The 22,405-nt window shown below is 44.6% G+C and overlaps 1 protein-coding gene across 6 annotated transcripts in view; it reads right to left on the bottom strand.

The window, feature by feature from the left end:
• Positions 1–22,405, bottom strand: part of tymp (thymidine phosphorylase) — a 56,608-nt gene that overhangs the window by 8,299 nt on the left and 25,904 nt on the right. For 5 of the 6 annotated variants that reach the window (XM_052034062.1, XM_052034061.1, XM_052034064.1 and 2 more), the window contains exons 2-4: positions 16,946–17,096; positions 12,093–12,295; positions 8,306–8,404 (exon numbers count right to left, since the gene is read on the bottom strand). In XM_052034062.1, the coding sequence (XP_051890022.1) occupies positions 8,306–8,404; positions 12,093–12,295; positions 16,946–17,081 (438 nt within the window). In that variant the 5' untranslated portion in view covers positions 17,082–17,096. The remainder of the gene's footprint in view (positions 1–8,305; positions 8,405–12,092; positions 12,296–16,945; positions 17,097–22,405) is intronic. The other variant, XM_052034066.1, reaches the window with a different exon arrangement.

The raw sequence follows: 22,405 nt of genomic DNA, 5'->3' as shown, positions 1-22,405 counted from the left end.
TCTCCCTATCAAAGTGTGCATAAAAGGCATTGAGCTCATCCGGGAGTGATGGATCGTTGCCATTTATGCTGCCCGATCTCGCCTTGTAGGAAGTTATATTGTGCAGGCCCTGCCACAGCTGTCAAGTGTCCATCTGTGATTCCAGTTTAGTCCGGAATCATCTCTTTGCACTCGTAATGGCCTTCCGGAGGTCGTACCTAGACTTCTTATATGACTCAAGGTCACCGGCCCTAAATGCCACAGATCTAGCCCTCAGCAGAACGCGAATCTCCTGGTTCATCCGGGCTTCTGACTGGGGAATACTCGGAATGTTTTTGTGGGTACACACATGTCCACGCATGTCCTTATGAAGTCAGTGATGGCTGGGGCGTATTCATTTAGGTCTGCTGACGAATCTCTGAACGTGATCCAGTCCACTGCCTCAAAGCAATCCTGAATTCACTCCTCCACTACTGCTGTCCAGCTCTTCATGGTCCTCTTCACTGGTGCTACCCTCAGAGCCGATCAAAGACTCTTCTTTTACCACCCTTTGATGAAGGTAATTCCAAAGACTCACGACACTCTGGGGGAAAAATAATTCACCTCATCTCTGCCTTAAATGGTCAATCCCTGAATTATAAACACTGACCCTTAGTTCTGGATCCTCCCAGAAGAGGAAATATTCCCTCCACATCCACTCGATCAAGATGTCTCAGGTTCAGGGTATGTTTCAGTCAAGTCATGTGGCAAATGGATTCCAATACAGATAAGCGTGAGGCAATGCATTTTGCAAAGTCAAACCAGCATAGGACTTATACTATGAATGGTAGGGCACTAGGAAGAGTAATTGAACAAAGGGACCCAGGTGTACAAGTGCATACTTCATTGAAAGCGGCATCACAGGTAGACAGGGTGGTGAAGGTGTTTGGCATGCTGGCTTTCATCAGTCAGGGCATTGAGTATAGGAGGTGGGACATTATGTTGCAGTTGTATAAGTCATTGGTGAGGTTGCACTTGTAGTACTGTGTACAGTTTTGCTCACCCTGTTATAGGAAAGACGTGGTTAAACTGGAAAGAGTGCAGAAAAGATTTATAAGGATGTTGCCAGGACCAGAGGGCCTGAGTTATAGGAAGAGGTTGGCCAGGCGAGGTCTTTATTACTTGGAACATAGGAGAATGAGGGGCGACCTTATAGAAATGTTTAAAATTATGAGAGGCATAGATGAGGTGGACGGTAACAGTCTTTTCTCCAGGATAGGAGAATCCAAAACTCAGGGCCATAGATTTAGGGTGAGAGGGGAAAGATTTAAAGCGGACCTGAGGGGCAACTTTTTCACGCAGAGGGTGGTGAATACATGGAATGAGCTGCCAGAGGAAGTGGTTGAGGCAGGTACAATAGTATCATCTAAGAAGCACTTGGATAGGTACATGGAGGGGTGGGGCTTAGAGGGATATGGGCCTAATGCAGGAAATTGGGACTAGCTGGGCGGGCACCGTGGTTGGCATGGACTCGTTGGGCTGAAGGGCCTGTATTTGTGCTGTATTGCTCTATGACTCTAACATAGAACATCAAGTAGTACAGATGGACAGAGTAAGGTATTCATTCCTGTGGTTACCTTTGTGTGTGGCTGTGCTACTGTTATTCTCAGTATGCAAATATTAAGAGTCACTTTGTGCTGAGGTGGGTTTAGCAATGTTCCATGTACATGGACACTGCCATTGTATCTAACCTTCACTCTCGGAAAAGTTTGTGCAGAAGAACACCTTTGACCATAAGTCAATCATAACTTGATTGGTCTGCACAGAATGTCCTTGAGATTGTGAGAGTAGGAGATGTGGATCCCATTGGAAGGTTTCCTGAGCAGAATGACTTATCACCAAAAGTACTGGTGGGAAAGGCCTTTGCCATCAGATCCTTCATGGACAGCAGGAGTCTCTGTGCCATTGTTCACTGCCTTTGAGACAGTTGTTCCCTTTCTGGAATATACATTTGCCAAGATGGTTGGAAAGAGATGCAGTGGTATTTGTCAAGGTTCGTCATGAATAGCTGAATATTATAGGATTCCGTTCACTAAGGTTTGTTCTCGGGAACACACAATAAGTCAAATATCTACTGGTTCTGGAAGATTAACAACTTGGTGAAAGACATCCATTGGCCTGCCCCTGTCTTGCTGGACCGCCAGTGTGAGGAGCTCTTCACAACTGACTGTTGCAGTCTGGCACACTCCAAGGTGTGTAACAGCTTGCTGCAGCTGCCACAAAGGCTCCATAGGGTCAAGCCACAGCTTACAGCCCTCCCACTATTGCATACTGAGGGGTAGAGCTGTGGAAGAATCCTTTAGACTGTTTATTGTGAAATATTTGACAGGGAAATAACATATGGCATGCTGATGTAAAGCTAATCATATTAGTAAATGGAATGAAGCCTTTTGTGTGCCATGTATTGTACAGAACGAATATCATCTGTCTCGTACGTTGAATTGATTATATGTTTGCAAATTTTATGGAAAAAAATTATTTTAAAAATAAAACTGTTTAAAGTCTCTGTTTATTTGGGTTGTAATCACTTGTATCTAGACCGAGTCACCATTAATTCTGGGTAATGATTATTTAATCTGATTGTATGGCATTCTTGTTTATTCAAGGTGAGATTTACTCACTGTGTAACTCCCCTATGCAGAGTAAGCATTACTCTATATATAACTGTATGGAGATGCATAAGGTAAGGGTTATAGAGTATGCAATTGTGCAGATACACTTCTTATTCAGAATAAAGGATACATAATTCATAACCACACGGATTGCTGTTTATTCAGAGTAAGGATTGTTCACTATGTGAAATTACAGATTCACAGTTTATTTAGGAGCATAATTCTCTGAAGTCAAATTATATCCATTGTCATATCTCATTATGTTTATGAGTTTCATCAATATTAAAATTCTGTATATATGTGCTTTGGATTTCAATACAAATGTGACTATGTACTGAAACCAAAAATCACCAGGAAAACTGGCTGATTGGTTTAAAATCGAAAATAGATTACTGATGGCCTTCAGGAAATGTCTCCTGCTACCCAACACAGTTTGGCCTACATGTGGCATACTTGTCAGGGTACAATGCTTGACCACATTTCCCTGTCCATTGGCCCAGGGATGGAAACTAACTATGGCTTTTATAGTGACGCATACTATTGATAGGGTCCAGGATTAGCTCAACATCACCACCCTCAGGACTCTAGTGGAATTACAACTGCCAAGGATAAACTCCATTACAAATACAAGAGTTTATAAAATATTCATTCACAAGAAATTGACATTTGGCATTTATTGTTCATCCATAATTGCCCACTGAGTTTGCTGGGCCATCTCAAAGGGCAGTCACATTGGTGGGTCTGGAGTCACATTTTTGGTTCCAGGTTGCATGGAAGCTAGAATCCTAACCAATGGATCTACAACAGAGACAATCTTAGTACAGACTGGTCAAACAAGGCTGCATCTTTGCCCTGACATTTATCTTAATCTTTCTCACTATAATGCTGCACCTCATCGCCAACAAAAGTCCGGTGGAAATGGAGTAAATCTTCAGAGCTCATGAGAAACTGTTCAAATTACAGTAACTACACTCCAGAGCCAAGGACACCTGAACCTCAGTAGTCAAGCTGTGATATGCAGATAATGCTTGCGTCTGCTCAGTGGCCAAGTTCCAAGTCATTGTTAACTCATTCATTGAAGCATGAGAGGATGGGCCTTACACTCAACATCAGAATGAATAAGGTGTTCTACCAATCTGCACCCCACTGCACCACCCTGCCCTGCAGCAATAAATGTTCAGGGCGAAACTCTAGAAAACATGGGCCACTTCCCAGATCTCGGAAGCCTCCACGGACAAAGGCAGATGTCATTGATGAAATTCACTACTGCCTTCAATGCATCAGCATAGACTTTAGTTGATTGAAAAAAAGTGTTTGAAGATCAAAACCTCAGACCTGATATGAAATTCATGGTATACCAAGGAGGAGTGATATCTGCCCTTCTAGTATGCTTCCGAGACCTGGACTACCAACAGGAGACATCACGTAGCACTAGAAAGATGCCTGCAATGGTGTCTCTACAAAAATCCTCCAAATTCACTGCAAAGATAAGTGATGCCAGTGTCCTCTTCCTGGCCAACATTCCCGGAATTGAAGCCCCAAATAATACTCAATCAGGCCACTTTGTTCATAAGCCCGACATAAGATTCTCTAAGGAAACAGGAGAACAGAGGAAAAGATTCAGGAGCCTTCTTGAAAATTGCAACTTTTCCACTGACTCCTAAGAACTTCTGTCCCATGAGTGCAAAAAGTGGGGGAGCTATTGAAGACTTTGAGTCCTGCATCAGGAGCACTGTGGAAACAGCTCATAAACTACCTATTGACCCACCCTGTCAGGCACCTCCCGACTGATCTGTGGAGAGTCTGCAGTTCCTACTTTGGCCTCATCAGTCACCTTAGAGCCCATAGAACCAGAGTGGAAGTAAATCAATCTTGATCCCAAGGTACTGCCCAAAAAGAAGATATGCTGGACCAAATAAGGATGACAGATTTTCCCTGAAAGGATTGGTGAAACAGATGGGCTTTGTAATAATCTGTAGTAATACCGCAACTATTATTATTAGCTTTTTTATCATGATTTACTTAATTAAATTCTAAATCCTCAATAGCCACAGTGGGATGAAAACTTATTTGTGTTTATAATATTTATAACTGCTGTATAGCTCTAGAATCATAGAGTTATACAGCACAGAAATAGGCCTTTAGGCCCAACTTGTCCATGCCAACCAAGTGGTCTATTTGAGCTATTTCCATTTCCCTACATTTGGCCCATTGCCCTTTTAACCTCTTCCTATTCAAGTACCTGTCTAAATATGTTTTAAACATTGTAATTGTATCCACCTCTACTGCTACCTCTGTCACCTCCCCATCTCCTTCACGATGGTGCTCCCATGTTCTTGAATCCTTAACTCAACCTCTTCCATTCTTGTCACTTCGGCATTTCTTTTTGCACTACCTCAGTTTGCACCACTATACTTTGCACCATTCTGTTGTTTTTTGCACTTGTCGTTGTATTTATTGTTGTATTTATTATCACCATGTATGGCGTTTACTCTGTGAGCTTCACACGAGCAAGGAATTTCATTGCATCCTGGTGTATATGACAATAAACTAATCTGAACCTGAATTCTTCTGGCAGCTTGCTCCATATATCTCTGTGTGAAAAAGTTGCCCTGCAGATTCCTTTTAAATCTTTCACCTCTAACCTGAAACCTATGCCTTCTTGTTTTAGACTCCCCTACCTTGGGAAAAATACTGTGACCATTATCTCTGCCCCTCAAGATATCTCTGGATCTAAGGCCCAGATTTCTGGTTACAGTCCAATATTCTACCGTACTCACAGGAAATGAAAGTAGAATCAGACCATTGGATAATTGCCAATGGTTCCATTCTCATCTCCATAGTAGTTAAAAGAGAGATTTAATTTTAGTGCCCGAATTAAGATGGTTTGAAACATTAACCCTGTTTCTTTCCCCTCAGTGTTCTCTGATTTTATTTCAGGATAAGGGGATAGTCATTTAGGACTAAGATACAGAGAAGTCTCTGAGATATTCTCTGTCCCAGAAGGTTGTGCCTGCTCACCGTTCAATACGTTCAAGGCTGAAGTCAATACCTTTTTTAAACATTTAAGTGAATTGGATGACATGGGTTTTGGGATAGCTCTTATCACATAGTAGAGCTACTATTTCTAATATTCTTAGACTGTTTTTTATGTTTCTTGTTGACCTAAAGGATGCTACAGAGATGGGAGGGATGAGCAAGTGTAGCTCATATTTCAGTGGAGTCCTCCCAGACACATCCATCCGTCATTGAAATGTGTGGCTAGACAGGGGACTCAGCTTTTGAGAACAACTTCGATATGTGTGGAATAACAAGATAGAAATCAGTCCATCATACCTGACTTCAATGGGCCTCACCTTACATTTGAAGGTGTCGTCTTTGCAAAGAAGTGTTAGACTGGGGCAACATTGCTCTCCCTGATGAACATAAACAATCCCATGGCACTATTATGAAGAGGAGAGGGATTATCCCCAATGTCCTTACTGATATTTATGTCCCTATCAACATTACAAAAATAGATTATTTCGTCATTATCACATTATTGTCTGAAGGTGCTTATGGTGGGTAAATTGGCTGCTGTGATTCCTACATTACAACATGTAGCTGAGCTTTAAAAGTATCAAACTCCAATGAGGTTAGGCGAATTTTAGTCTCTTTTCACGAGCCAGCCTCCTCTTGACAGGCAATTACAGCAAAACCACACTAACTTCAAGAGAAGGATATCCATCCTTTGGTAAGAGACCACAATTGTACACTGTCCTGTATGTGTGGTCTTACTAAAGTCCTGACCAATTGCAGCTAAACCTCTACTATTGTATTGCAACATTCTTGCAAAATAAACCAAAATCAACATATCTTCATAATTGCTTGTTGTATGTTTGTTTGCTACGTTTCATGAACCAGTGCACCAAGATCCTTCTAGACATCAGCAATGAGTTTATTCTCACCATTTATTAAGAGTTTGTTATTTCATTGACCCTACAATTTCCCACGCCTCTGCCTCTTCCCTCCAGAAACCTTTCTGCCTCGCTAAACCCTCTGTTTTTGGATGCTCCTTAAAATCGCCCTCTTTGACCCACCTTTCATTTGCCTGCTTGAGCTTTAGGCTACTTGTTGAAAAATTAAAATGCCAGACAGGAAATCACTCACAGGAATGCCCAGCCAACCCCATAAAGATGTGACGTTTCATGTTTTACTGCACAGAGCGTGGTCATCTAGCCGACAGCTATATAATCTACTGGGAGAGATGAAAAATCAGATTGAAATTCTTGCCAATTAGAGGGAAAAATCATGAAAATCCCACCTTGGTGATCTGCGGCAGTACCAGAAACAGGGCCAGCCCTTGCATATAGGAATTCAGTCAATCCACGTCCACTACAGATCCTGTTCTCACGGGAACAGACAAGCTCCAGTCACCTTAGTTAACCCTGCCCGTCCCCAACATGAGATTGTGACTGCCGGTCTTCCTGATACAATCGATCTACACAAATGGTGTCTTACTAACATGGAAAAATCATTCCTTAGTGTGCACTTCACCAAAGTGCAGTATCCCAGACGTTTAAACCTCTCTGGGTAACTAAGATGCTTTAAATTTGGGAATAATCGAGCGAGCACCCTTTTCAACGCCTCAAGGGCATAAAAGGTTACTGTGGGTAAATGGGAACGAATAGTTCAGGTTACAATCAGGTCAGGCACGCTCTTATTAAACAGTTGAGCAGGCTCAAGGATCCGAGTGACATACTTCTGTTATTAACTCACTCAGTTATATGTTGACAACTGGACACAGGGATTCGAAAAATATAGAGTGAATGGTGTGCTTCATTATCAGGGCTAGTTCCTCCTCTGAAAATATAACATAGCATGTTGTTGACTAACTACAGTTGAAAGACATTGTTCCTGAAATCTCTTATTCTCTTCCTTTTGCCACTGGTTTTGGAGTTTATCCCTGTACATTAAATATCTACTAGTTCCAATCCTCAATCCATGCCAATATATTATTGCCAATACCATGCATTCTAATTTTGTATAGTAACCTTTTGTGTGGGCACCTTGCACTGCACGTTCCAAAGTTAAACACTTGCACCCATGTTGCCCATTCCCCAGGCACGCTGATCAGCATACTGTAGCAAAACATTGGCTTCAGAGAAACTTCCTACACTTAGTATTGTCTCAGATATGCAGACTATTCCTCAATTCACATATGTAAATAATGGGTGGAAACAGTAAACAGCTGTGGTCCTAATGGCAATCCCTACAGAACACCACTGGTGACTGGACTCCAGGGGGATCATCCAAATCCATCTCAAACCATTTTCTGACTATGGGCTTCTCAATCCAGCAGAGTAGACTGCCCCCATTCCCCAATGATTCCGTCTTGCACAGAAGTCTATGCAGTACCTGAATCAAATCTTCTGAATACCCAGTGGGCATTATTTACCAGACTTCCCTCTCCAACTATCCTTGTGATTTCTGTAATAATCATCACCATCAAATCGATAATACAGATGTTGCATTGAGTGCTCCTGAAGTGGCTCCTGCAAGAGGTCATATGTTACATTCCTAATCAGTCCTTTGGACATATTCCCCATTACTGATGTCAAACAACTCCAACATGCAATTATATGGCTCTTTGGTAATTCACAGCAAAAGCCTGAACTTCAGCAAACATTCCTTACCTCTTCTGGGCTCTTGTTAATGTTGAATCCCGGGATAGATTCCAGTTTGTCCAGTGTGCCTCCGGTGTGTCCCAATCCCCTGCCACTAATCATCGGAACCTGCAGAGCAGCAACTGTCATTGCATATTGAGAGCTTACACTTCAAAAGCACCTTTCGTAACTTTGAAATGTCAAAGTGCTTGAAAATCACTGTCACAATGTAGAAAACTCAGCAAACTTCACAAAAAGGTAACTGATAATTAAGCTCAAAGAAATTAACGTAAAGATAATATTGGAGAAATTACTGATACTGAAAGACACTGAGTCCCAGGATCTGATGGCCTACATCCTGGGGTTTTGAAGGAGGTACCCACAGAGATGGTAGATGCACTGGTTCTCGTCATCCATAATTCCACAGATTCTAGAATGGTTCCCACTGATTGGAAGGTGTTAAATATAAACCCACTATTAAAAAAAAAGGAGGGAAAGAAACTGGGAACTATGGACTATTCAGCTGAACGTCAGTAAGTGTGAAGATGCTGGAATCTATTATTCTGGAAGTGGTACAGGATCCTTGGAAAATAATAATACATGGGTAGATTCAACTTTGATTTAGGAAAGGGAAATCTGTTACTGTTTCTTGACATTCAACCAGCAGGAAAGATAAGGGAGAATCACTATCTGTGGTGTAGCTGCACTTTCAGAAGACCTTCAATAATGTACCCACATAAGAGGTTATTATACAAGATTAGAATGCATGGTATTGGCAATAATATATTGGCATGGATTGAGGTTTGGTTGAGAAACAGAAAACAGAGAGTAGGAATAAATGAGTCATGTTCAGATTGAGCGGCTGTGACTAGGAAGTTCCACAGGGATTAGAGATGGGCCCTATCTGTTCACAATCTGAATCAATGGTTTGGACAAGAGGATTAAGTGTAAGGGCAAGGATATGGTAGATGGATTGGAACCTGGAAAATGTGAGGTCATTCACTTAGGAGTTTAGAAAAATCAGGGGTGATCTCATTGAAATATGACATTGTGAAAGAGCTTGACATGGTAAATGCAGAGCTGATGTTTTCCCTGGGTGGAGTGTCTGGAACCAGAGATCATGGTCACAAAACAAGGCATCATCTATTCAAGACAGGGATGAAGAGAAGGTTCCTCACCCCATGGTTAAAAGACCTTTGGAATTCTCCACCCAACAAGACTGTGGAGGCCTAGTCACAGAGTATATTCAAGACAGAGATTGATGGATTTTCAGAATTAAGGGAATCAAGGGGTATGAAGTTAGAGCAGGAGAGTGGTGCTGAGATAAAAGATCAGTTGTATTAAATGGCAGATCAGGCTCAAGGGGATAATTGACCTACTATTGCCTCTACTTCTATTTTGTATGTTCTTATTTTATATTTTTAACCAGATTATGGTTATTTTTAATATCGGTTTGGAGATCAGTATTGACCAGGACACTGTGGTTAGCATCCAGGTCCATCTCTAAGTATTGTCATGGGATCTTTTAAATCCACAGGAGGGAGCCATTAGGACCACAGTTTACTGTGTCACATGACAGTCCAGCACTCCTTTAATACCGCAGCACTCTCTTAGTATTGCACTTGCAACAGTGCAGTGTAGCCCCTCTGACACTCCGACTCTCCTTAAATATACTGCCTCAAACAATGTAGCAATCCTTCACTGCTGCCACTTCAAGAGTGAAGAGCTTTTTTAGTTTACCACTTCTGAAAATTCAGCTCTCACTCAGTACTGTTCTGGGAGTTTCAGCCTGGTAGCCTGTGTTTAAGTTTCACATATGAGCCTTGATTGCATAACTATCGGATTCAGAGTGCAGGGAGAATGCCGCCACTGATTCACAGCTGATACCAGAGTTTGTTTGGACTGCCAATATTTTTTCACGCATTATGAGAGGATTTGGATTATTTTACTGTGTGGAGCAACATGGAGTGAACGTTTCAGGTCGATGAAATTTCATCTGGTCTGATGAAACCTCATTGAACTTAAACATTAACTCTCTGTCTCTTTTCACAGATGCTGCCTGACCTATGGAGTGTTCCCAACATTCTCTGATTTTGGATTTCTAGTACTTACTTATGCATTTGTTTTCTGCTGAGTTTATACTTTTCTCCTCCTATTTACATATCAACTTCCAGTAATTGCTCTGTTTTTCCTTTTCACTGACTAAAACCCTCCCACTGAGACACGGCTCATCACACATCTGTTCCTGGCTTTACATTCACCCCCCTTTGTTCTGCCCCACCATGGAAATAAAGGAGAGCAATGCCCCACCTGCCAAGATTCCTGGCCTGTTACCCTACTCCATTATTCACGCTGCACACCAGCAGGTTCATAGTTTCTCCTAAATGCCTTAGATGTCTTGCTTCTCCAGAGTATGCTGGTATCCAGGACTCGTTGTGCCCTCCAACTTACTGACCCAACTACCCCACATCTTACACTTGGAAATTTCTTCCTCTGCCAATTACCCTTCTTGTGTCCATATGAAGTTGTTTGCACTACCCTGGTATCAACAGAGTATCTCCCGTCCACACTTTGGGGGAAGATATTTAGTCAAAATTGTTCAATGTTCGCCTTCATGGATTTCCTTTCCAAAAAGATGGAGGCTATCCTACACCAGCTTTTGCTGCTTCCTCCTTACCTAATTGTGACAAACCTGATCCTTCCGATGCTCTTCCTTGATCCTGATGTCTTATTACAGTGTCCTATTATAGTTTCTATTCTATCTCTTCTCATGCCCTCTCCAAGGTCAGAGACCCATGTCTTGCTCCTCTGATCTCTTTATTGCCATAAAAGCATTAACCATCTTTCTTCTCTCGCATCAGCTGAACTGATATTAAGTCCCCTCTCCTCTGGTCCTGCTTCCTACCCCTCCTTCTCAAACCTCCCACCATCTCTTCTCTCCACAGTTATAACCTTGACTCCTTTGCCCTTGTAAACTATTAGCCATCTCCATCTGTACTTTTCTCTCCAATGTCCTTGTATATTTGGTTACCTCCCAAATCAGGTCCCAGCTTTTTTAGGCTCAAATTTGGACCTTTCCAAAAAGCTCTCTGGCCCACCACAGAATTGCAAAGGCTCTCACAAACTTACAAAAGACACTGTTTGTAGCTGTACTACACTACCCCTCCTTATCCTTCCCAACCTGTCTGCAGCTTTTGACATGGTTTATAAGATAAGATATCTTTATTAGACACATGTACATCAAAACACACAGTGAAGTACATCTTTTGCATAGTGTTCTGGGGGAAACCCACAAGTGTCGCCACGCTTCCGGCGCCAACATAGCATGTCCACAACTTCCTGACCTGTAGGTGGGAGGGAACCAGAGCACCCAGAGGAAACCCATCAAGGGACAGGGAGAACGTACAAGCTCCTTACAGACAGTGGCCAGAATTGAACCCGGGTCGCTGGCGCTGTAAAGCACTACACTAACCGCTACACGACCGTGCCTGCCATCACACATTTCCACATTTCCAACACCTCTCCGTTACCCAGCTGAGACAACATTCCATCCCTCTCTCAAGTAACTGTCTGAGGCAGAACCAGACATTTTGCAAGCTTGTCTCTGAGCTGCCCATGACATTTGTCCAGCTGCATCCTGCCTCACCTCATCTTCTGCGGAAACCTTTCTCCACACTTTGGTTATCTCCAGGCTTGGCTGTTCCTATTGTCTCCTGCTCAGCCTCCCATCTTCCATCCTCTTCGATCTTTAGCTCATCCAAAGCACTGCTCCCTTAATTCAAGTGGTCAACTACTTGCGTGTCTCTGTGCTCCTTACCTTGCAGCCACAGGCAGCCAAAGCTGGTACCAGAACAAGGCTGACCTTGTCGCCGACTCCTCCTGTGGAATGCTTGTCAACTATGATACTAGACCACTCCTTTGGCCATTCGAGGACAACCCCAGAGGTTTTCATCTCTTGGGTCAAGTTCACTGCCTCCTCCTGTGTCATCCCCTGCAGGCGAATTGCCATTAGCATGGCACCTGACAAAGAGATTTATGGGAACTAGTTAAAAGCAACCCAATCGACCTTGTATAATTATAGCAAATCAGTTTCACTTGGGATGGTGGGTTGCCACGGTTGTTCCATATCTTGACCGCAGGACTGTCAGAGGTTACAGATGAGCTCTGGTCAGCCACCACCTTAGGCAAGTGTAAAACAGCATGGCAGTCAGTTCTGTGAAATATTTGAGCTCTCAATTTCACCACCAACACTAGTGCTAAATTGAGGGAAGGCTAATTACAACAGTGTTCGGAAGGAGCTGGGGAGAGTAGAATGGGTAAGATCATGGGTAAGATCACAGCTGACATGTGCAAGTTGTTGAAAGCCCAACTGGTCAGAATTCAGAACCAACATGTTCTTCTGAGGAAGAAAGATGAGGATGGCAAGGTCTGGGAACCTTGGATGACAAGTTTAGTCAAAAGAAAAAGGAAGCACGTGTAAAGTTTAGGAAGCTGAATTTCATCTGGGCCCTTGAGGAATATAAAGGAAGCAGGAAAGAACTTAAACAGAGAATCAGGAGGGCTAAAAGGGCCATGAAATGTCCTTGGTGAGTGGGATTAAAGGGAACCCCATGTGTTTTATACATACATTAAAACCAAGAGGGTCGCTAGGAAGAGGGTAGGGCCACTGAAGGACAAAGGAGGGAATTTATGCCCGGAGCCTGAGAAAGTGGGAGAGATACTAAATAAGTACTTTGCATTGTTATTCACCAAGGAGAAGGGCATAGAGGATGGTGAGATCATGGGGCGATATGCTGATGTTCCAGGGCGTGCTGATATCAAGAAGGAGGAGATGTTGGGTCTGTTGAAGAACATTATGATGGATCTATCTCAGGATTCTTAGGGAGGTCAGGCAGAAGATTGCTGTGGCCTTGGCTGAGATCCTTGTATCCTCTCTAGCCACAGGCAAGGACTGGAGAACAGCCATTGTTGTTCCTTCGATTAAGAGCAGTCGGGATAATCCAGCATATTATAGGCCAGTGAGCCTTACATCAGTGGTAGGGAAATAATTGGAGAAGATTCTTAGGGAAAGGATTTACTCACATTTGGAAAAGCATGAACTTATTAGGGGTAGTCAGCATCATTTTGTGTGGGGAAGGTCCTGTCTTACAAATTTGATTGAGTTTTCTGAGGTAGTGACGAAGATGATCGTTGAAGGTGATTGATGAGGGTAGGGCAGTGGATGTTGTCTACATAGACTTTAGTAAAACATTTGACAAGGTCACTCATGGTAGGCTGATCCAGAAGATTAATTTATATGGGATCCACAGTGATTTGGTAGATTGGATTCAAAATTACCTTGGTCATAGAAGATAGAGGGTAGTGATGGAGGGGTGTTATTCTGACTAGAGGTCTGTGACCAGTGGTGTAGTGCAAGGATAATTGCTGGGACCACTTTTGCTTGTAATATATATATAAGTTAGATGAAAATGCAGGTAGTCTGATTAGTAAATTTGTAGATAACACAAAAATTGGTGAAGTTATGGATAGGGAGAAGGTCGTCAAATGATTCAGCTGGATTAAGATCTGTTGAAACATTGGACGAAGAAACGGCAGATGGAGTTTAATCCAGACATGTGTAAACTGTTGCATTTTGGGAGGTCAAATGCAAGAGGGAAGTAAATGGCAGGTCTCTTGGAAGCACTGATGTACAAAGGGATCTTGATGCAAGTCCATAGCTCCTTGAAAGTGGCAACACGAGGGGACAGCGTTTTAAAAAAGGTGTAAGGCATGCTTGCCTTTATTGGTTGGAGGGCTGAGTATAAAAGTCAGGAATTAAAGTTGCAGCTGTATAAGGTTCCAGGCCACACTTGGAGTATGGTGTACAGTTCTGATCATCACACAATAGGAAGGATGTGGACAGTTTGCAGCGGGTGCAGAAGAGATTCACTAGGATGCTGCCTGGATTATAGAGTATTAGCTATAAGCAGAGGTTGGACAAACTTGGAATGTTTTCTCTGGAACATCAGAGGCTGAGGGGCAACTTGATAGAAGTATATACAATGATGATAGGCGTAGATAGAGTCTTTCTCCCAGGGTGGAAATGTCAAATACTAGAGGGCACAGATTTAAGGGGATAAGTTTAAAGGAGATTTGCAAGGCGAATTTTTTTACACAGAGAGTGGTAGGTGCCTGGAACACAATGCCAGAGAAGGTGGTGGAAGCAGATACAATAGCAACATTTAAGAGAAATTTAGATAGATACATAAACAGGTAGAGACCATCTGCAGGGAGATAAGATTAGATTAAATTGGCACAAACATTGTGGATTGAAGGGCCTGTTCCTGTGCTGTACCTTTCCATGTTCTATGTTAACACCAGCCTGGCCTCCATTAATCCAGAACAAATCAATCTGGGATTAATGGAAAGAGAAGAAAGGATATAAAATGGGAGTTTGCAGATTTAGTCTGTATACATTTGCTGTTTACAGTGAACTGCAATACTGTGTATTAGTGAGTCGGAGTGTGTGAATGCACAGTGCATTAGTGTGCAGTTTGTGTACATTTAAGATTGTGTACTAGTGGATCTGTCAATGTGGAATGTGATGTGTTAGTGTTTAAGAGATAATTTTATATTGCTGCATTTGTGTACACTGTCTCTTTATTGCAATAGTATACTAGAATTTAGAGTAAAGTCTTGCTGACTTGCCTACAAGAGTTTATTCTATAATAGTGGATTTGTGTTTGTGAAGGCTAATATCATTTATACTGAAGCCTATGTACAGCTCTTGGTCCCAGTTGACTAAACAGCACGGTCACAGGGCACTAATAGAGTGAGTACTTTGACAGCCCCTTGAAGATGAGGTTATCAATCACAGGTTAACTCAAATCACACAGCTAACTAATATTTACTAAAAACCAGAACATGGCTGTAACCAAGTGCAGATTCTCCAGAGACTTTTGCTGCTGAACCATCAGAGGCAAATCAATGACAGGTGAACTGATAGACAATTATCCTTTGGTTTGTAAAAACTCTCTGATGTTAAAAGACTTAGATAGCAGCCCACATGAACTAGTGTAATTCAACAATATGAATAATTGCATTTAGCTATTTTGTTTAATTCAAACTCATTGAATATTTTGCTAGTTTTCTTGAGTTTAATGCTACGCAATTGATTTGCACCAAGTGTTTGGCTCCACTAAACAAACCCACCCCATCTACACCAGCCCCCCTCTCACACCTCCAATTTATTCTCATATTTTCAAGAAACTGAAACTGGAACCAAGAAAAGGTATAGATTTTAATTTCACAAAAAACATATTTCCAGATTCATATGAATATTATGTTGTATAATGTAATCTTTAAATAAACAGTTATCACCTGACCTACAGGTTGTTTATGTGTTACAGAGGCAGCTGGGTAGAGAGGTGGACATTTCTTTTCAGTTCTAGACACTTAACCTAATATATTTTATTCAGATATTAACTCCAGCAGCATGTGTTGTCGACATGAAATTCCATTTGCAAGGATGTAATCCTTCTAGTTATGAACCAAGTTTCTCTTTCTGGTTTCAAGACCCGTAACTAATTAGTGCTTCACTATGTTTGATGGCTCTCATCAATGGTAGCTGATCCAAATGACCATTGATCATTGTGTGAGTCTGCGGCAGAGCAAGTCACAGGTGAGTCAACAATGGGGTAGCACTATTGATGCAACCTCCAAACTCAACTTTCTACACAGAGAAACTATTCCCTTCTGGTGGAGAATGCATAAAGGTTGGTGCATTAAAACCAGAAATTATTTTTCTTCACAAAGGGTAGTATAAATTCCTAGAATTCTCTCCTCCCAACAAGGCTAAAGAAATGGAGCTTGATTAAGAGGACTGAAATGTGTCCTGATAGAGTTTCTTGTTGGGAAGGGTGTATCAATGGAGGGATATGAAGCTAAATCAATGGGAGAAAGTTAAAAAAACATGGTCATGATTTAATTGCCAAAGCTGAAAGGTCCTAAGCAGATGAATGGTCCCTCTTCTTTCTAATATAAACAGGATAGGAAGGGCTGAATGGGTCGTCTGCTTCTCTATGTTCTTAGGCTCCCATCAGACAAACCACTGAATGGCATTTATATGTGGTAGATAACTTCTCACTCCCAGGCCATGGATTCTGATATGTATTATCGCCTCGCTATTTTTGGCTAAGAATTGACCAAACCTGGGGCTGGACAAAGCTGTTTTCTTTTCGCTCAAGACCAATTGAATAATAGCCACAGATGTGCTCCATTGTTTTCGGGTAATCACTTGTCGTTGGACATCTTCAAGAGGTGGATGCCTCAAGGAGGCAACATCCATCATTAAGGACCCTCACCATCCGGGTCATGCCCTCTTCTCGTCACTACCATCAGGAAGGAGGTACAGGAGCCTGAAGACCCACACTCAACGATTCAGGAACAGCTTCTTCCCCTCCACCATCAGATTTCCGAACAATCCATGAACCTTTGCACACTACCTCATTATTCCTTTTTTTCTTACACTATTTATTTATTTTTGTAATTTATAGATTTCTATGTCTTTGCACTGTACTGCTGTCACAAAACAACAAATTTCACATCATATGTCAGTGATAATAAACCTGATTCTGAAATACATATTCTAGACAATTGAAAAGGAAGCAAAAGATCATATGGTGGTATTACCAATCTGGCAGTCCTGGATGGTCTGCTTTGTTACACCTTGAACAAAATAATGTATTTCTTCTGCACTCAAAGACTGCTTGTCTCGCTTCTTCCGAATCATTTCTGGGATATTAATATGTGCTTGGCTGGTGTACATTTCTTCAACACTTGCCTGAAAAGAAATTGGTCAATGTATTAATGAAAAGAAGTACTGATCCCAATTGATCACTTCTCAAAAGCACAGCAAATGTTGCTTCATTTACCAAAGGAGAATAATCATGACTATGTAGCGGCTAGCTACACTACTATAGAATAAAGACACTGAGTCTGTTGCTTGGAGTCAGAAGTCAATTGCTCCACAGGGGCGTGGTGCGTCTTTTAATACCGAAACTTTTCCCGCGTTTCAGTCCCGCGCTGATGTCACGCACGGGTCACCTGACTTTCCCGCACGTGGGCTTTCCTAGCCCAACGATGGAGAAGAAGGAGGGGCCCCGTGCCATCTTGGGTCGGGGCGTCCGACGACGCTCACGAGCTCGGGAGCCGGTTCGATACCGTTAAGGTGAGTCGCCACATAACACCCCCCCAGAACCGGCGATACCGTCGCGAAAGTTAGAATTAAATAAACTATAAATTGGGTGGTCTGCCCCACGTCACGCCTCGCTTGGACCACCACCAGTTGGTCCAGGTCTAAATGAGCCGGCTTCAGCCGGTCAATTGTAAAGACCTCCTCGCGCCCCCAATGCCCAGCACAAATGTAGACCCATTGTTCTTGACGAACGCCGAATGTCCCTTCGTATGGCCACTGCAGTGGTGTTCGGTGCGCACCCCTCCTGACAAAGGCAAACTTATAGTCTCGGAAGGACGTCTGCATATGGGTCGGGGCCTGTCCGTGTCGCGAGGTGGGTATCGGGGCCAGGTTGCCAAGGCCGCTCGCGCAGCCCGGTCGAGCGTTGCAGCAGGTTCTTCCTCTGGCCCCCGAGGGGCTGGTAGGAACTTAACCGGGATGGCCAAGGGCATTCTGTAGACCATCTCCGCGGACGAGGCATGCAGGTCCTCTTTTGGTGCGGTACGTATCCCCAGCAGGACCCAAGGGAGTTCGTCAACCCAGTTGGGCCCCTTAAGGTGGGCCATTAGTGCCGACTTCGGGTGTCGATGGAACCTCTCCACCAGCCCATTGGATTGCAGATGATAGGCGGTGGTGAGGTGGATCTGGGAACCCCACAAGTCGGCAATGGCAGACCACAGGCCAGAGGTGAATTGAGCTCCCCTGTCTGAGGTGATATGGGCCAGGACACCGAAATGGACCACCCAAGTTGACAGAAGGGCCTGTGCGCAGGACTGGGTGGAGGTGTCTGCAAGGGGAATGGCTTTGGGCCAACGGGTAAAGCGGTCGATAATCGTGAGGAGGTACCGCGCTCCTCGGGAGACTGGGAGGGGACCGACAAGGTCGACGTGGATATGGTCGAACCTCCAGCGGGTAGGTTGAAAGTCCTGCAGAAGGGCCTTGACATGCTGCTGTACTTTCGAGGTTTGGCAGTGTGTGCAGGACCGGGCCCATTCGGAAACCTGTTCACGCAGGCCATGCCAGACGGACTCGTCAGACACCATCCGGACAGTAGTCCGGATGGATGGGTGTGCCAGGCCGTGGATGGAATCAAACACACATCAATGCCAGGCAGCTGGAACGATGGGGCAGGGTTTACTGGCGGAGATATCGGCAGAGCAGGTGCGCTCACCGAGGTCTTGCATTTGCGGCCCAAGACTGCGGTGTGATAGCTGGGCATCTCCATGTCCTTTTGTTGTGCCTCCACCAAGGCGCCAAAATCCACCCCCTGGGACAAAACTGGGACAAAGATGTTCCTGGCGACTGCTGCTGCTGGTGATCAAGATGTCACCAAGGTATACAAAGATGAAGTCGAGGTCACGCCGACCGCATCCATCAGTCGTTGGAAGGACTGAGCAGCATTCTTGAGGCCAAAGGGCATCCAGACGAATTCAAAGAGGCCGAAAGGTGTGATCAGCGCCGTCTTTGAATGTCGTTCGGGATGCACCAGGATCTGGTGATAGCCGCGGACGAGGTCGACCTTGGAAAAAATGGACCGCCTGTGCAGGTTGGCAGCGAAGTCCTGAATATGCAGCACGGGGTACTGGTCCAGGGTAGTTATGTCGTTCAGAAGTCAGTAATCGCCGCAGGGTCGCCAGCCTCCGGCTGCCTTGGGGACCATGTGCAGCGGAGAGGCCCACGGGCTCTCCGACCTGCGGATGATCCCCAACTCCTCCATTTCTTGAATTCCTCCTTCGCGAGGTGGAGCTTGTCCAGAGGTAGCCATCGGGCATGGGCGTGGAGGGGTGGGCCCTGGTGGGGATGCGATGCTGGACACCGTGCTTGGGCAAGGTGTGGAGAACTGGGGCGTTAGTACCGACGGGAACTCTGCCAGGACCCTGGCGAACTTGTTGGTCGACATGGTGATGGAGTCGACATGTGGGGCCGGTAGCTTGGCCTCACCCAACGAGAACATCCTAGCATGTACCAAACGCTTACCCCCCAGCTCAACCAGCAGACTGCTGGCGCGAAGGAAATCTGCCCCGAGGAGTGGTTGTGCAACGGCGGCCAGGGTGAATTTCCAGGTAAAGTTACTGGTGCCGAACTGGACTTGCACCGAACGGGTGCCAAGGGTCCGGATGGCACTGCTGTTGGCGGCTCTGAGGGCGGGTCCTGGTGTGCGGTTGCGAGTCTCGTGGCTGCTGGGAGGCATGACGCTGACCTTGGCCCCGGTATCTACCAGGAAACGACGGCCAGAACGCCTGTCCCACACATGCAAGAGGCTATCCGGGTGGCCTGCCGCCATAGCCATCAGCGGCGGCTGGCCCTGGCGCTTCCCGGAAACCTGCATGGTGGCCGGCACCTGCAGGCGTCTGTGCCCCACCACTGATGGTAGAAACACCATTGGTCAGTCGGTGCCTCAAACCTGGTGGCGGGTGGAGTACGATTGATTGCTGGGTCTGGCCTGCTGGGCATGCGGCGTGGCAACGCGCTCGACAGACGACCCGCTCTCCTTCTTTGCCCGCCAAAGGACATCAGCATGGGTGGCCACCTTCCGAGGGTCGCTGAAGTCGGCACCCACCAAGAGCAGGTGGATGTCGTCGAGTAACTACTCTAGAAAGGCCTACTCGAACATCAGGCAGGGTTTGTGGCCATCTGCCAGGGCCAACATCTCGTTCATGAGCGCAGAGGGGGGTCTGTCACCCAACCCCTCGAGGTGGAGGAGGCGGGAGGCCCGTTTGCATCGGGAAAGGCCGGAAGTCTCAAGAAGGAGGGTCTTGAACTTATCATACTTCTCCTCCTCTGGGGGCGCCTGGATAAAGTCCTTGACCTGGGCTGCAGTGTCTTGGTCGAGAGCACTCACCACGTAGTAGTACTTGGTGTCATCCCTGGTGATCTGGTGAATCTGGAACTGGGCCTCGGCCTGGTCGAACCAGACACGCGGCCAGAGGGTCTGAAAGGTGGGCAGTTTAAGGGCTACTGCCTGTACCTCTTGTTGCACAGACATCGTGGGTCCAAAAACGTTTGGGCCCGTCGGGGTCACCAATGTAGCGGCTATAGAATAAAGACGCGGAGTCTGTTGCTTGGAGTCAGAAGTCGATTGCTCCACAGGGGCGCAGTGCGCCTTTTAATACTGAAACTCTTCCTGCGCTTCAGTTCCCGCACTGATGTCACGCGCAGGTCACCTGACCTTCCCACGCGCGGGCTTTCCTAGCCCAACGATGGAGAAGAAGGAGGGCCCCGCGCCACCTTGGGTCGGGGCCTCCGGTGATGCTCGCGATCTTGGGAGCCGGTTTGATACCGGTAAGATGAGTCACCACAATTTAATCAATCAGCTCAGTTTGAGAAAACTGCTCTAGATGCTTCTTACTCAAGCCTGACATCATTCTCTGCAGACCCTTCTGAAAAAAATAAGGAGACCAATTCATTATGACTTCTGCTGTTTAATCTTTCAATATAAACTTGAAAATCACTTTGTGCCTTTTAACCCATTTGACCAGAAATGTTTTCCATCGCTGCTCACTGAGTCTTTTGCTTTGCTATTTCAGAATAAATTTTTATTACTTATTCAGCAGCATTGTTTGCACAAAGCTTCGTTAGGGCATCAACAGGGGCAGCAATTCTGTCTGACCTTTTTACTTACATACATGGCCCAAGGACAACTGTTGCCTCAGTTGAAATGTATTCAATTGGAACAAAAAATGACTGCTAAAGAAACTCAGTGGATCAAGCAGCATCTGTGGAGGCAAAGGGATGGTTAGTGTTTTAGGTTAAACCCTGCATCAGTCCTGATGCCGTGTCTTGAGACAGAATGTTGACCGTTTCTTTGCCTCCACAGATGCTGCTTGACCCGCTGAGCTTTTCCAGCAGTTTGTTCTTTGGTCTAGATTTCCAGCATCTGCAGTCTCTTGTGTTTGTATAACTGGGGTAAACAGACAAGATAGAGATCGGTGGCTGGGTGACCTCAGTTTTACAGTGAGCGGAAACAAAGATCAGCATTAGAATAGTCAAATCTAAATAGAAGTTAAAAAAACTTTCAGCAGCAGATGAGTGAGCTCAAGGTTGAAGTTGGACAAAGGTTATGGAGGTAGAATATATGCAGTCTAGTTAAAGTGGCAGATGTATAGACAGAAGCTCTTCACGTTCCACAGCAAGGAGTGAAATATGACAACAGACTGGTTCAGCTATCAAGCTACTGCTAGGGAATGGAACAGAGTCAGTGGATCAGGAAAAGTCTGTGGTAGGGAGCAAAAACTCTCGGTTTTTGTTCTTACCAGCATTTAGTTGGACCAATTCCTGCTCACCTGTACTGCATGTTGGACAGGACAGTCTGACATTTTAAAGAGAGTGGAGGGATTTATAGAGTGGTGACGAGGCAGAGGAAAGGTATCACAATATACGCAAATTTATGCATTCTCCAACACTCTGAGGTAGCTCTTCATTCTCCTGCTTCTGTGGACCATACTGGCCACTCCAGCCACAAATACTGACCTAAATTGATCATGCTCTTTGCTGTGCCATTGCTGTACAAAGACTGGGTCATTCCAGTCCTCCAAAGTCAAGCAACAAGTGTAATTTTAGGCCTCAGGATTGGTGAAGGAAAGGTTGGAATGTGGAACTATGGGGAGAAGGATCGGTGGGATGAACTGATGCAAGGGAAACCATGGTGTTAGGGCTATTGGGTGATGATGATGTTTGTGATAGTTAAAGATAATGGAAAGCAGGAGGGGTTGAAGAAATATGAAGAATAGGTTAATAGGTAGGATAGGGGTTTATGTGGAGAGGAGGAGAGGAGGAGGAAGAGGAGGAGGGTGGATGGTTTGAGATTTGTCAAAAGTGATACATTTGCTGTTTAAAAGCCTCTTCTATTCTTATACATTCTTACTTCTCCTCATGTTCCAGATAGTGATCAGAGCTCGAGAGAACCAGTGGTGAAA

This window comes from Pristis pectinata, chromosome 19 (genome assembly GCF_009764475.1).
Source record: "Pristis pectinata isolate sPriPec2 chromosome 19, sPriPec2.1.pri, whole genome shotgun sequence".
In the NCBI taxonomy this organism is placed as follows: domain Eukaryota; kingdom Metazoa; phylum Chordata; class Chondrichthyes; order Rhinopristiformes; family Pristidae; genus Pristis; species Pristis pectinata.
The sequence above is the reverse complement of the archived record's forward strand: the minus strand, read 5'-3'. Positions and strand labels throughout refer to the sequence as shown.